This window comes from Asparagus officinalis, chromosome 6 (genome assembly GCF_001876935.1).
Source record: "Asparagus officinalis chromosome 6, Aspof.V1, whole genome shotgun sequence".
Taxonomy (NCBI): Eukaryota; Viridiplantae; Streptophyta; class Magnoliopsida; order Asparagales; family Asparagaceae; genus Asparagus; species Asparagus officinalis.
This window is the reverse complement of record NC_033799.1, coordinates 7,811,226-7,826,901: the sequence shown is the minus strand read 5'-3', so window position 1 is coordinate 7,826,901 and position 15,676 is coordinate 7,811,226. Positions and strand designations below refer to the sequence as shown.

The 15,676-nt window shown below is 34.5% G+C and overlaps 1 protein-coding gene across 1 annotated transcript; it reads left to right on the top strand.

Annotated features, from left to right (window-relative positions):
* Positions 1,167–15,125, top strand: LOC109845358 (mechanosensitive ion channel protein 10-like). Its single transcript, XM_020414606.1, has 6 exons — positions 1,167–2,476; positions 2,617–2,902; positions 2,983–3,106; positions 11,903–12,196; positions 12,334–12,536; positions 14,605–15,125. The coding sequence occupies exons 1-6, from the start codon at positions 1,456–1,458 to the stop codon at positions 14,882–14,884; spliced, it is 2,208 nt and encodes a 735-aa protein (XP_020270195.1). The 5' UTR covers positions 1,167–1,455; the 3' UTR covers positions 14,885–15,125.

Here is a 15,676-nt window from a genome sequence, read left to right as displayed (position 1 = left end):
TTTTAAGGTGTGAGTCACATAGAACTAAAACTAGAATAAATTTTACAGTGTTAGTCAAGTAGAACTCTAACAAAATTAGAATTGAGATAATTATACAAAATTATCCCACTTTTTTTATTTTTCTATACAACAATGAGAGTTCTAGTCTCTCAAATTATTCCAAGTTTTAGCTTGGAACTAGGTGGTAAAAATCTAGAACCCATATTTGTTTTGTTATTTTTTATATTTTTTTTCTTTACTTCTTTCCTATTATGGTTATCACTATCATTAGACCATCATAATAATAATAATTATCAATATCTTATAGTCTAACCAAAAGTTATTTAATAGTAAAGAACATTATTGTAAGCAATTATCAATCAATAATAATAAGTTTAAAATACATAAATATAATTTATATCTTCAAAATGCATAAATATATATTTCATGATTATAAAAATTTATCCCACGTTATTTTATCAAAATATCTCGCTTCACAAAAGTGTTCCTATTTATCCCATTAAAATATCCTACTAGCGAAAATTTATTCCACTTTAACAATTATCCCATTTTGTATGAAAATATTTCAATTGACTAACACCCGACTTATCTATAAGAACTCCATAATTAAGGAGAGTTTTTTAAAGTAAATATTTAAGGGGGTTTTCTGCGAAGGTCCACGAAGTTGAGGGAGCTTCTCGACATTAACCCAAAGAGTTTCACTAGACCCGCACCCTTAAAGAAAAAGACACGTGGCATTCAGCTCGTGGAGAACTGCAAGCTTGCATGTTAGAACAATAGTTCAAGATCTATAGTTTCACTTCATTATTATGTTTTTATATGACACGTACTTCATTATTTAAAAAGTAATTGCACTACTCAAAACGGCTACTCGACTTTTTCATAGGAAAACACTGTAGACACACCCCAACCACACCTTGAGGTACACACTCTCTCGCGAGACCCACTTTGGATTTTTAAAAAAAATCTAAAGTGAGCCCCGTGCACTATAGCTAAGAGAGAAGGTGTGTCCCAAGGTATGGTTGAGGGTGTGCCTGTAGTGTCACCCTTTCATATTCTATCATTTTTAAAAAAAGAAAAAAGAAAAAGAAAAAACAAATAAAAAAAGGAGAAAAAATATTGGAAATGCCCAAGCCAGAACTAAACAAAATCAGAAAGATCCGTTTAAAAGAAAAAGTTGAAAATTGCCCAAAAAAGGTGTGTTTTAAGGGTCCCCAGTTTGACTTTGAGTGGGTGTTTTGACTGCTTTAAGAGGTTGGGTTTTAGGTATGATCCTATTCCCACCATCAACTCTTGAAAAGCTCATGTTCTAATGTTTCTCCACGGTTTATATATTTGATAAAGCTAGAAACTTTGTCTTTGAATCTTACTTGTACTTTTAAAGTCTGATTCTTTCTGATGGGTTTGTACTGTTCTCTATGAAGTGATCGTTTTTCCCCTACCAACCCAACTCCCATGGATCCTCATAGAGAACCCACAGAGAAGAAACAAGGAGACGTAGTGTTACTGATCTCAGGAGAGGAACAACCCAATTCCAAAGGCCTAAAGATTGAATCTTGTGAAGAAGCCTCAACCAATAAACCCCAATCCCCCACCCCTGAAATTGTACTGAAGTCAAGCCCTAGCCCGGGCAAACCCCCGAGAGCCAGACGATCCGAAACCCTAGTTCGTCGGAAATCGATCCCCACATCTGCATTCTCAAAACCCAAATCGAGGTTCGTCGAGCAAACCGTGCCCGTGGCCAACCCAATCCACGATGCGTCGAGCTCAACCTACATTGGGTCCCCAAACCCTAGGGCTTCGGGGACTCCAAAGACCCCGAAAGATGATGATGAAGAAGATGAAGAGGAGGAGGAGGAAGAGGAGGTTTACAAAAGCGAACAATCAAGCAATGGCAAAGTTAGGAGAAGGAAAATTAGTGTTTGGAATTTGATTGAATGGTCCATACTGGTTTTGTCTATTGCATGCTTTGTCGCCAGCTTGTTGGTCAAAAAATTGGAGGGATACGTAATTTGGGGGTTGGAGATTTGGAGGTGGTGCTTAATGATTGCTGTAGTTTTCTGTGGGAGATTGGTCACTAATTGGCTTATTCACATTCTAGTGTTTGCTATTGAAAGGAATTTCCTTTTGAAGAAAAAAGTTCTCTACTTTGTGTATGGATTGAAGAAGAGTGTTCAAATCTTTATGTGGTTATTTCTTATTCTTCTCAGTTGGTCTTTCGTGTTCCATCAAGGAGATCGTAGATCACCCAAAACCAAAAAAGTTGTCTTTATTGTGTCTCGGTTGTTATTTTCGCTCCAGCTCGGGTCACTGATTTGGGTAATAAAAACCCTTTTGGTGAAGATATTGGCTTCTTCATTTCACATGAACCGGTTCTTTGATAGAATTCAAGAATCGATATTTCATCAATACATACTCCAGACCCTTTCGGGTCCTCCATTAATGGAATTAGCTGAGAAAATTGGGACTGCGACACATCCAGGGCAAATGAGCTTTAGAAGTAACAGGAAAGATGGAATTAGCTGAGAAAATTGGGACTGCGACACATCCAGGGCAAATGAGCTTTAGAAGTAACAGGAAAGGGAAAGGAAAGGGGAAAGAGAAGCAATGCGACACATCCAGGGCAAATGAGCTTTAGAAGTAACAGGAAAGGGAAAGGAAAGGGGAAAGAGAAGCAAGAAGTGATTGATGTTTCAAAGCTTTATAAAATGAAGCAAGAAAAGGTGTCAGCTTGGACAATGAAGGGGTTGGTTAATGTGATTAGTGCTACAGGGCTCTCAACAATTTCTAATACTATTGATGAGAGCTTTCAGGAGGAAGAGCAGAGGGAGATAACTAGTGAATGGGAAGCAAAGCTAGCAGCGTATCGGATATTTAAGAACGTTGCAAGGCCTGCTCACAAGTGAGGATTATTGATCATTATTGTTGTTGTCTATTCTATATTCTTTTGCTTGTTGTAACTATTCTTAAGTTTGGTTGTAGGTACATAAATGTTGAGGATCTCCAAAGGTTTTTAAGCAGGGAGGAGGTGGAGTATCTGCTTCCATTTTTTGGAGGAGCTGCAGAGACTGGAAAGATCAAGAAATCTGCTTTGAGAAATTGGGTGGTAACCTTCATTTCCCTTGTTTTTACCCTAATTTCTTATAAGTACTAGTTTTCACGGTTACTTTTACAAAACCCCCTTGAACTTTTTTTATCTCACATAACCATCTAAACTTTGGGAGGGTTTTGCACCTAACATCCCCAACTTATAATTTGCAATAACTAAAATTTCCTTGAGAGAAATAAAACCCTCAATTAGGGGGATGGGCTACATTGCCTGTAAATGACTAAATTAGTTTTTTTTCCTCTCAAGGAAAATGTGAGTCATTTGCCAATTACAGGTAGGTGGTGAAATTACCCTAGGGGGGGGGGCTGAATAGGGTAATCAAACAATAATGTGCAACTAATGAAAATACAATGCAATTCAAGACAAAATATAATAATAAGGCAATAATTAAAAAAGAGGAGTGAGAGATAGTTAGCCAATGAAGACGACGATATGTTCACGAGGTTCGGCCACTCTCGACCTACGTCCTCGGCCACCTCTCCCGATGGTAATCCACTACATAACCCAATTTAGAAGCCAGAACTTCTACACAATGATCTCCTCGAGATCTAGCTCTCCACACAATACAAGATGAAGAAAAGTAATATCTCTTACAAATATCCTATGGCAAGGATGAAGAGATGAATAGTTGAAGCTTAGGGGTTTGTGAGATATGAAAGTGAAAACTGGAAAATTAAGAGCTTGAGAATAAGTAGAAAATTTAAGCTTAGAAGTCTCAAAAACAAAACTCAAGTTTTTCTCTTTTTTTTCTTGTTACAATAAATGAAAACCTGAGGACTATTTATAGTTTCTCAACATATCAGTCTAAATCTCTAGAAAATCCAAAATCCAAAAACAAATCCCTTAAAAACAGAATTCTGAAAAACTAGTCATTACTATTGATGGTTGCGATCGGTCGACTAGTCAAACATATCAGTCGACCGATTTGTCGATTGTTGGCCAATATTGGAAAAACAAAAGGCACTGTCGGGCGACCGATGAGTTGTATCGATCGACTGACCAGGAGGCCAACTTCAGGATGTTGTAAACTTGCTCCTGGTCGGTCGACTGAAAGAAAAAAGTGGCCGACCGAAAAACTGACATTTCAGATATTTGATTTTTTCAGAAAAATTGATTTTCTAAATTTAATTTAAAATATTAAATCAACTCTAAAAATAGTATAACTTGGGAAAATGTTTATATATGTGAAAATAAATATGTAAGAGAAAGAATTTCTAAAATAGCATTTCGTATTTGTGAAAACTTATTATTTTGTTAAATCCGTCAAAAATACGAGTTTTGAAATGTGTGTGTAATCCCCTAATGCTTCAAAAGTTATCTATCAACTTTATTTCTTACCTACATTATAATATAGAGAGAAGTAAAAATACAAATATCGCTTACAATAGTATTCAAAACATGAGTGCCGATATTTGCTAAGTTTTGTTGATGAAGTCTTTCTTGAATATATGCTTGAAAGCTCTTCTTTAGTAGATATATGCTTGAGTCGATCTTTGAGCATTTTAAGACTTCTTCATTAACTTGCCTCTACCTTCATGAATATCATTGTTAAAGTGCAAATCCATCCATCCTCCTTTAATGGTACTATATTGTTTGATAAACGTATCCTACGTAGAATCACTTGACAAGCAATTTGTACCAATAATAGGGTTTGTAGATCATCATCAAAACACGAGACCTAACAATCTTCCTCTTTTTGATGATGACAATCCACCATTATAAAAGATCATAAAAATAAAGAAATAAAAATATTACTTATAGATAGATGTTTCCCCTATCTATAAGGCTCTCCCCCTATCTATGTGCACAAAGCACATAAGATTTTCTTCACATTTGGCAACATCAAAATAAGGTACACAAAGAAAAAATATCAAAATAACTCAAGATAAGAATTTTCCAATCAAAAACATAAAAAGAAAAAAACATGCAAGTTCATAGAACTAGGTAAGCCAAAAAAGATTGTAAAACATCATTATTGAAAAAGATAAATAAATAATCAAGCAAATCATGAATCAAAGGATGCACATGCCTAGTTCACCTCTTATACGACAAAAAGTTTTTTCGCAAAGAGGCTTAGTAAAGATGTCCGCTAGTTGAGATTTTGTATCAATATAAATAAGGGACACATCTTTTCTTTCTACATGATCACGCAAGAAATGATGTCGAACATCTATATATTTGGTTCTAAAATGAAGAATTGAAAATTTTAAAATATTTATAGCATTAGTATTATCACAAAAATTTTTTGTATCATGAAAATGTAAATCGAAATCAACCAAATTTTATTAAATCAATAATAATTAAGCACAATATAAACCGGCGACAATGTATTCCGCTTTCGTAGTGGATAAGACTACGCAATTTTACTTCTTGGATGACCAAAAAACTAGAGAGTTGCCTAAAAATTGATACGTGCCACTAGTACTCTTGCGGTCTACCTTGCATCCGGCAAAGTCGGCATCATAATAACTATAAAGATCAAAAGTAGCATGCTTCGGATAAAACAAACCAAGATCAATTGTACCATTTATATACTTAATAATACGTTTAACCGCAATTAAATGAGGTTTTCTAGGAGAAGTTTGAAACCGTGTACATGCACAAACACTAAACATTATTGTCTGGTCTATTAGAAGTGAGATAAAATAAACTTCCTATTATACCTCGATATGCCTTTTGGTCTACTTTCTCACCACTTTCATCATGTCTAACTTGATAGAGGTACTCATTAGAGTTGGTGCGTGCTTGGAGTTTGACATCCCAAATTTCTTCACCAACTCTCTTGCATACTTGCTTTATGAGAAAGATTCCATTATCACATTGTTTGACTTGGAGTCCAAAAAAATATGAGCTTTCCCATCACTCATTTCAAATTATTCTTGCATAACTTTTAAAAATTCCTTACACAAAGATTCATTAGTAGCTCCAAAAATAATATCATCGACATATACTTGAACTAAGATGAAATCACTTTTGCTTTTTCTAACAAACAAAGTATTATCAAAATTTTCTTTTGAAAAACTATTTTCAATGAAAAAACTAGAGAGACGAGCATACCAAGCTCTTGGAGCTTGTTTCAAATCATATAAAGCTTTTTGAACTCGGTAAATATGATTTGGAAACAAAGGATCAATAAATTCAGGGGGTTGCTCGACATAAACATCTTCATCAATAAAACCATTTAAAAATACACTTTTAACATCCATTTGAAATACTTTGAAAATTTTAAAGCTAGCAAATGCCAAGAACATACGTATTGACTCCATTCTTGTAACCGGTGTAAAACTTTCATCATAATCAATGCCATCCTCTTGATTGTATCATTGAGCGACCAATCTAGCTTTATTCCTAGTCAATATGCCAAATTCATCAAGTTTATTTCGAAAAACCCATTTTATTCTAATAACATGAAAATCTTTTGGTCTAGGAATAAGTTTCCAAACGTTATTTATTTGAAAATTGTTTAATTCATCATGCATGACTAAAATCCAAACTCATCATTTAAAGCGTCATCAACACGTTTTGGTTCTATTTGAGATAGAAAATCAATGTTACTACATTCGCTAATTGCTTTTGAGCGAGTCATAACGCTTTTTGAGAGGCTTCTAATGATTTGCTCCTTAGGATGATCCAGTATAAACTTCCATGTTTTGGGAAGTTCTTCTTGATTACTTTCAAGCTCTCCCTCTTGTGTCTTTGATGCAACCGTTAAAGGGGGTTTACTTATTTGCAATTGTTCCAATCCTTCTTCAATGTCATCATCTTCCCTAATAGGTACAAAATCTTGCAAACCGATATTAGTCTCATTAAAGGTAATGTTTATAGATTTTTCAACAACGAGTGTTCGTTTATCTAAAACTCTATAAGCCTTACTCCTTGATGCATATCCTAAAAATATTCCAACATCTATTTTGAATCAAATTTATCATGATGATCTTTAGTGTTCAAGATAAAACATTTGCAAAAAAAAATTTGAAAATAGCCAATGTTGGGTGTGTTACAAAAATAAAGCTCATAAGGGGTTTTCTTGAAAATAGGCCTAATCAAAACACGATTTAAAACGTGACAAGCTGTGTTAACGGCTTTCGTCCAAAAATATTTTGGTAAATCAAAGAAATTTATCATAGTGTGTGCCATCTCTTGTATGATGCGATTTTTTCGTTCAACAACACCAATTTGTTGTGGTGTTTTTAGAGCGAAAAAACGTAGGTGTAATACCATGATGGTCACAAAAATTATTAAAATATTTATTTTGAAATTTACCTCCATGGTCACTACGAATTTTGATAATTTTTAAATCTTTTTTATTTTTAACCCTTTTTACAAAACATGAAAACTCATCAAAACACTTATATTTATTTGCTAGAAATATGACCCATGTAAAGTGAGGAAAATCATGAACATTCACAAAAACATAATGTTTTCCTCCTAGTGAGGCAACACACATAAGACCAAAGAGATAAATATGAAGTAATTGCAAATGTTTAGTGGTGAATACCTCGTTAATGGATTTAAAAGAATTTTTGATTTGTTTACCTTCGGCACACTCTTCACATTGGGAGTCTTTAACAAAGTTTAAACTTGGTAGTCCTCTTACCAAATTTTTCTTTGATAGCTTGAAAATTAACTTCATGTTTGCATGTCCAAGCTTTTTGTGTCAAATCCAAGGATCACCATCCACCGCGGCAAAACATTTTACTTATTGATCTACAAGCTCATTCATCTCAAAAATGTACACGTTAAATTTTCTAAAGGCAACAAAAATAAATTTATCTTTGAGGCTAACAATGCATTTATCCGGTTTAAAATAAATATCATAGCATATATCACTTAGTTGACTAATACTAAGAAGATTATAATTTAGTCTTTTTACTAAGTAAACATCTTCAATGATGGGAGAAGGTTTCTTACCAACATTATCAATATCAATAATTTTACCTTTCTCGCCACCGCCAAAAGAGAAATTGCCTCCTTCCATCTTTGATAGGGTTGCAAAAAAATCTTTATTGCCCGTCATATGATGAAAGCAACCACTATCAAGGTACCATATTTCTTTACGTCTTGTGCGAGGTGTTCCCTACAAGTAAAGAAATAGTAGATAGTTTAGGTACCCAAATCTTGGGTCCTTGAACGTTAGTACTCTTAGTACCCTTGGGTATCCACATCAACCCATCAGCATGAATATCATTTCTAATTCTACAATGAGTGGAGGTGTGACCATATCTTATGCAATAGGTACAAATAAAATTTTCCTTGTAAGTGGGTGCATGAGTTTGATGAAACAACTTTTTACCAAATTGAGAGTGAGCATGACCGGAAGAAGCATGATTAGATTTTAACAAGCTAATTTCATTGTTTAATCTTTCAATTTGTGTCCTTAATTGTATATTTTCAAAATCAAGATCTCTAATTATCTTATCCTTTAAAGCAATAGCATCATTTAAGGAAGATTGTAATAATTCAAACTTTGAATCACACGAGTTGTGTAATATTTTAGAAGAAAAGTGTTCTTTAGCTAAATTTTTAAACTCAAAATTCAACTCAACAAGGACGGTTTCCAATTCACATTGCATGATGAAAGAGTCTTGATCGGAATCGGACAATACCTCATCATCATGAGCCATGAAGCACACATTTGGATCTTGGAATGCAGACTTAGCGGTTTCTTCATCATCATCCGAATCACTAGGTTCAGATTCTTCCCATCCCACATACATATCTCTCTTCTTGTACTTCAAGTACTTTTCTTTCAACTTGGGGCAATCTCTTGCCATATGTCCCGATTCACCACATTCAAAGCATTTTCCTACATAAGAAGAAGATTTGTTAGAACGATTATTTTTTAAGTTTTTATTCATCCTTACCAATCTTGATATTCTCTTGGAAAGATGAGCCACTTCTTTTGAGACATCAAGTTCACTATCAGAGGAAGAAGAGTTATTCTCAATTGCTCCTTTAAGCGCAATTGATTTCATCTTTGGAGTAGGATCTTTATTCCTCGTGGGGGTTCATCTTCTTTCTCCTTGATTTTCTTCTCATGAACTTTGAGCTTGCAAATGAGGCCATCAAGGGTGAGCTTTACAAGATCATTTGCTTCCTCTATCGCGGTTGCTTTGAGCTCCCATGACGGTGTAAGAGAACGAATGATCTTGTAGTTCTTTTATTGGTTCTCAAGTACCTTGTCAGACCATATAGTTGATTCACAATGCTAGTAACAGGACTAAACATGGCATCAATTGATCCATTTGGAAGCATTTTAAATAATTCATATTCATGCATGAGGCTACTAATTTTAGATTTCTTGACTTGAGGAGTTCCCTCATGAGTTGCACATAGTTTCTCTCAAATTTCATGTGCGGTTGCACAGGTGGAGGCTCTATTAAACTCATTAGGAGTGAGTCCACAAATCAAGTCATTCATAGCCTTAACGTTTAGAGTAGCCAAATGCTTTTCTTCGTCGGTCATGTTACGACTAGATTTTTCAACATATTCTTTTTCAACGATATCTAGGATGTCAATATCAATACATCTCAAATAAATGCGCATCCTAGCTTTCTAATATGTAAAATTATTGCCATTAAACAAAAGAGGTCTAGAAATTGATTGACCTTTAAGAGCACGCACATTCATGTTTGATTCCATATAGGATCTTTACTCTAAGGTGATTAAACCATAATTAAATATAGACCAAGCTCTGATACCAAATGAATTTACCCTAGAGGAGGGTGAATATGGTAATCAAACAATAATGTGCAACTAATGAAAATACAATGCAATTCAAGACACAAAATATAATAATAAGGCAATAATTAAAAAAGAGAGAGAGTGAGAGAAAATACAATGCAATTCAAGACACAAAATATAATAATAAGGCAATAATTAAAAAAGAGAGAGAGTGAGAGATAGTTAGCCAATGTTCAAGACACAAAATATAATAATAAGGCAATAATTAAAAAAGAGAGAGAGTGAGAGATAGTTAGCCAATGAAGACGGCGATATATTCACGAGGTTTGACCACTCTCGACCTACTTCTCCGACCACCTCTCCCGATGATAATCCACTACACAACTCAGTTTGGAAGCTGAAACTTCTATACAATGATCTCCCCGAGATCGAACTCTCCACACAATGATCTCCTCGAGATCTAGCTCTCCACATAATACAAGATGAAGAAAAGTAATATCTCTTTACAAATATCCTATGGCAAGAATGAAGAGATGAACAGTTAAAGCTTAGGGGTTTGTGGGATATGAAAGTAAAAACCGAAAAATTAAGAGCTTGAGAATAAGTAGAAAATTTAAGCTTAGAAGTCTCAAAAACAAAACTCAAGTTTTTCTCTTTTTTTTTTCTATTTACAATAAATGGAAACCTGAGGCCTATTTATAGTTTCTCAACATACCAGCCCAAATCTCTAGAAAATCCAAAATCCAAAAACAAATCCCTTAAAAACAGGATTCTGGAAAATTAGCTGTTACTGTTGACGACTATGATCGATCGACTGGTCAAACATATTAGTCGACCGATTTGTTGACCGTTGGCCAATATTGAAAAAACAAAAGGCACTATCGGTTGACCGATGGGTTGTATCGGTCGACTGATCAGGAGGCCAATTGCAGGATGTTGTAAACCTGCTCCTGATCGGTCGACTAAAAGAAAAAAGTGGTCGACCGAAAAGCTGACATTTTAGATATTTGATTTTTCTAGAAAAGTTGATAAATATTAAATCAACTCTAAAAATAGTAAAACTTAGAAAAATGTTTATATATATGAAAATAAATAGGTTAGAGAAAGAATTTCTAAAATAAATATGTGAAAATTTATTATTTTGCAAAATTCGTCAAAAATGCGACTTTTGAAATGTGTGTGTGTAATCCCCTAATGCTTCAAAGTTACCAACTTTATTTCTTGCCTACATTATGATGTAGAGAGAAGTAAAAATACAAATATCGGTTACAATAGTATTCAAAACTTGAGTGTCGATATTTGATAAGTTTTGTTGATGAAGCTCTTCTTGAATATATGCTTGAAAGCTCTTCTTTAGTACATATACGCTTGAGTTGATCTTTGAGCATTTTAAGGCTTTTTCATCAACTTGCCTCAACCTCCATGAATATCATCGTTGAAGCGCAAATCTATCCATCCTTCTTTAATGGCACTATATTGCTTGATAAACATATCCTGCGTAGGATCACTTGACAAGCAATTAGTATCAATAATGGGTTTTGTAGATCATCATCAAAACACGAGACCTAACAGGTGGGTCTAGAGAGAAAAGTTTTAAAAAAATAGGTTTTTTTTTTGGAGGGGGGGAGTTAAAAAAAAAAATTTGGTTTTTTAGGGGGAGGTTGTTATGGCACACCCGCAAAGGTTAGTCAATTATGTGAGGTAAAAATGTTCAGAGGGGGTTATCTGCAAGACCCCCAAATTTTAGTGTATTTTGTGAAACTAAACCTAGTTTTAACAATAACTTACAATAGAATGTTCAGTTTAAGATGCTTCAGTTACATATTCTCTCTTATTTGTGAAATGGGTTAGAAAAGGATGGTGAGAGAAGGGAAGGACTTTTGCATTGATTGGTATTACAATTTGGAGATTTGAATAAGTAATAATCGAGTGATGAGTTAAGTTTGTCTGCAGTCATCCTTTGCTCAAGTCATGAATTCACTATAATTGCTCAGAGTCCTGCTCTATGTATCCTGAATTCTAAAGTGAAAAAAGGGTTTAGCATTGTTTGTTTAAGAATATTTTCACCAACATATATAACGATAAGTTTAAAATGTATCTTATTTATAGGTGAAAGCCTACCTTGATCGCAAATCTCTTGCACATTCCTTAAACGACACCAAAACTGCAGTCAATCAATTGCACAAACTTGCAACAGCCGTTGTTATCATTGCAGTTTTTGTCATCACTCTGATATTAACAGGCATTGCAACAACCCAAGTGCTTGTTTTTATCTCCTCTCAGCTATTGTTGGTGGTTTTTATGTTCGGAAACTCTTGCAAGATGGCATTCGAAGCTATCATATTTGTATTTGTAATGCACCCTTTTGATGTTGGTGATCGTTGTGTTGTTGATGGAATACAGGTAATTCTCCTTTACTATCCTACTTTTCCATCATTCCTGACAACGTTAGGGGATTTTCTGTAATTTTCCCAACAAGGAAACAAAATCGTGGAGTTTGTCTGATATATGCCATGATATTATTGACTCTAATCTCGCAGATGATAGTAGAAGAGATGAATATATTGACTACTGTTTTCCTGAAATTTGATAATGAGAAGATCTACTATCCGAACTCTGTCTTGGCAACAAAACCAATCAGCAATTTCTATAGAAGTCCAGATATGAGTGATGCTGTGGAATTCTCTGTTGATATTTCGACTTCGGTGGAGAGCATTGGAGCTCTGAAGTCTATGATCAAGATGTAAGTCAACTGACATTGCATAAGCCTTTATGTTGGCAACAACCAATTATATTGATTGAACCCTTATTTATCTATATGCCTCAAAATGGATGAGTTACTCGTGCTTGTCGTCTTTTCTACTTCGTAACCCTTTTCTCCAAACCCCTGTTTTCATCATCATCTAGGAACTCTGGTAGTTTTTAGATACTTTAGGGATTTTGTGAAAATTTCTTCAGCTTCCCTCAACTTGCCTTGAGCTTAGATATTGAACCTTCTAGGCTCTAGCTGCCATAGAAATTGTTTATGGCAAACCCATCTCTTCCTTCTAGGCTCTAGTTTTTAGATACTTTAGGGATTTTGTGAAAATTTCTTCAGCTTCCCTCAACTTGCCTTGAGATTAGATATTGAACCTTCTAGGCTCTAGCTGCCGTAGAAATTGTTTATGGCAAACCCATCTCTTCCTTCTTGTCTAGACTCAACACTATTATGGAGATTTCAACAGCACTGTGAATATAATTTACTTGCTTGATAGGTAACTCTCTGCCTGTTTATCAATCTTTTAGGTTTCATGGCAAATCTGTATCTTGCCAAACATTTTTGGTTGGAAATCAAGTGGCAATTTGGCAATTTCTAGAGGCAGATATCGAGTGGATGTGTTATAGTTCCTTCATATCAAGTGGACAAGCTTGGCCATGTTTTTACTTTTTAGTGTTATCTATGTTGATTTTTGCAATTTGAAATGATGAACATATGTGCATATCTTCCAGTTGATTCCACATCCACAATATGATCAGGTTCTTCAACCATATTTACATGCCTCATCTTTGAACTTAAGGCTTCATGATACAGTATCAGGCACATTTTTATTTATTTGCATGTTAAAATTTTGCCTTTCGAAATATTTTACTTGCTTGGCCTTGTCAATTCTAATATATGGTTGCAAAATTACATTTCGAGTTAAGTTCTTCATGGCTAATATATACTGACCTAGAATCTGTATTAGTACCCCTATGATTCTTTTTGCACAAGTGACTTCGATGTTTCCAAAGGATACACTTATCTTTGATGCATTCTTTAGCTATTCTAGTTCACTTGGTTATTTGTGGAAGTCCTAGCTTTTTGAGAAAGATTAGAAATGTAATTACAATATAAGTCCAGGAATTAAGATTTATATTATGTTATAACAAACTTGAATATAATATTAGTTAATATAATTGTGCATGCATCAGCTGTTCTAGTCCACTTGGCCATTTGTAAAACTCATGGTTTTAAATATCGGCCGATAATCCGATATTATCGCCGAGTTATCGGATTTGGGAGCTTTCCGCTAGGATAAGTAGGATTTTTAATCGGTTATCGTTTTTTGAGGTTTATCGGCTAGTTATCGGCGATAAAGGCACTTATCGGCCGATAAGTAGGCTCTAATTATCGGTTTTATCGGCCGATAAGTAGGATTTGAGAGCTTTTACTTTCTTTTGGATTTGCTCTTTGAATGTTTACAAATTATGAACTGTTTGTTGCTTTTGGAACTTGGTTGATTGGTGATTAGCTTATGTTTGTTTATGGATATTGATAATGGCTCATAACTACTAAATATCAACTTAGTAAGTTAGTTTATGAATCTCATGATTAAACAATAATTATGTAGATGTGTAGATGGTTCTTCATTTTTGATGTTATCTTATTATTTGCTTGTTTATTATTCCATTTTGACTAACATTATATTTTTTTAAGCTTATGTTTGTTTATTATTTGCTAGTATATTACTCCGATAAATACTACTTATCCCCGATATATCCCCGATTTCCGCTATCCGATAAGGATTTTGACCGTCCGATAAATTCCCGATAACCGACATTTAAAACCTTGGTAAAACTTAGTTACTTGAAAAAGATTAGAAATGTAATTATGATACACATGCATGAGCAGCTATGATAGAAGTTCATGAAATAATTAGATTTATATTATGTTATAACAAACTTGAATATAATATAGTTGTGCACACTTGGATACATCTGTGTAATCATTTTATTTTTCATCTATTAAACCATTTTGCAAAATATTGTACTTTCCTTTGCGAATTCACCAGGTACATTGATAGCAAACCAAATCACTGGCATCCTAATCACAGCGTTGTGGTCAAGGGCATCGTGGATGTTAACAAGATGAACATGGCATTATATGTTAACCATACTATGAACTTTCAAAACATACCAGAGAAAAATAGCCGGAGGTCTGATCTTGTTCTTGAGCTGAAGAGAATTTTTGAAGAGCTGTCGATTAAGTACAACTTGCTGCCTCAAGAAGTTCTCCTCAGTTACACTGGCTCAACTCCATTGCCGATGGCCATCACCCAAAGCTTAGTCTGAAAGATCATGATGGACATTGTGAACCCTTGACACAAGAATTTGGTATGAGGATCCATTGCTTTGATTCCTTTGGGGGAATTTGATAAGTTGCGTTTGAGTGAGTTTTCTGTTGGGTGAGGCCAAATCCTGATTGAATGGTGGATGGAACTTCTGAATGTTGTATGTTGTAATTGACACTGATTCCATTTTGGAACATTACTATGTACTAGGGTTCAGATATTCAATTACTGCACTTAGTCTCAATCATAACCCTCTTATCATTTAATCTAATTATTATTTTTACAGTGAAAATCGAGCATGACTGTAGTTCATAGGAACATGATGTTAGTTATATTTAGATATATTAGGAATAAATCACAAACATGTAGATCTACATGTTAGTATATATTTAAGATTGATTTTTTCACTTCATACATTCAATCAATTTACTAATGGGCAACTATAAAATTCCAGTAACATTTACATCTTCTACTTGTAGCCCAGACCCATGTCCGCAAGTAGCAGGCTAATGCTGGTATTCATATCTTTTTAATATATCATAGGACAATTTGTGCATCATATTATCATGATTTTAGAATGGGGAAATTGCTTCTAGCACCCAAAAGCATTCCAAGTGTCCTCCCCTAAGACTTTGTCAACGTTCCTATTGCCCCCAAAACATAGTGTTAAATTTCCATAGCCCCCAAAACCCCTCCTCACGTGATCCTTCGTTTAAAAACAACAAAATTTTCCCAAAATGTCCTCAATTGGCCGGAACTCTATCAAACCAGATACCGATGATTGGACAGTTAT

What these genes read in the sequence shown, in the direction of transcription:
- LOC109845358 (XM_020414606.1), top strand. Translation starts at nt 1,456, where the DNA reads ATGGATCCTCATAGAGAACCCACAGAGAAGAAACAAGGAGACGTAGTG. An exon ending in CTGCTTTGAGAAATTGGGTG is followed by an intron (nt 3,107 to 11,902) that starts GTAACCTTCATT and finishes TCTTATTTATAG; the next exon opens with GTGAAAGCCTACCTTGATCG. An exon ending in GTGTTGTTGATGGAATACAG is followed by an intron (nt 12,197 to 12,333) that starts GTAATTCTCCTT and finishes CTAATCTCGCAG; the next exon opens with ATGATAGTAGAAGAGATGAA.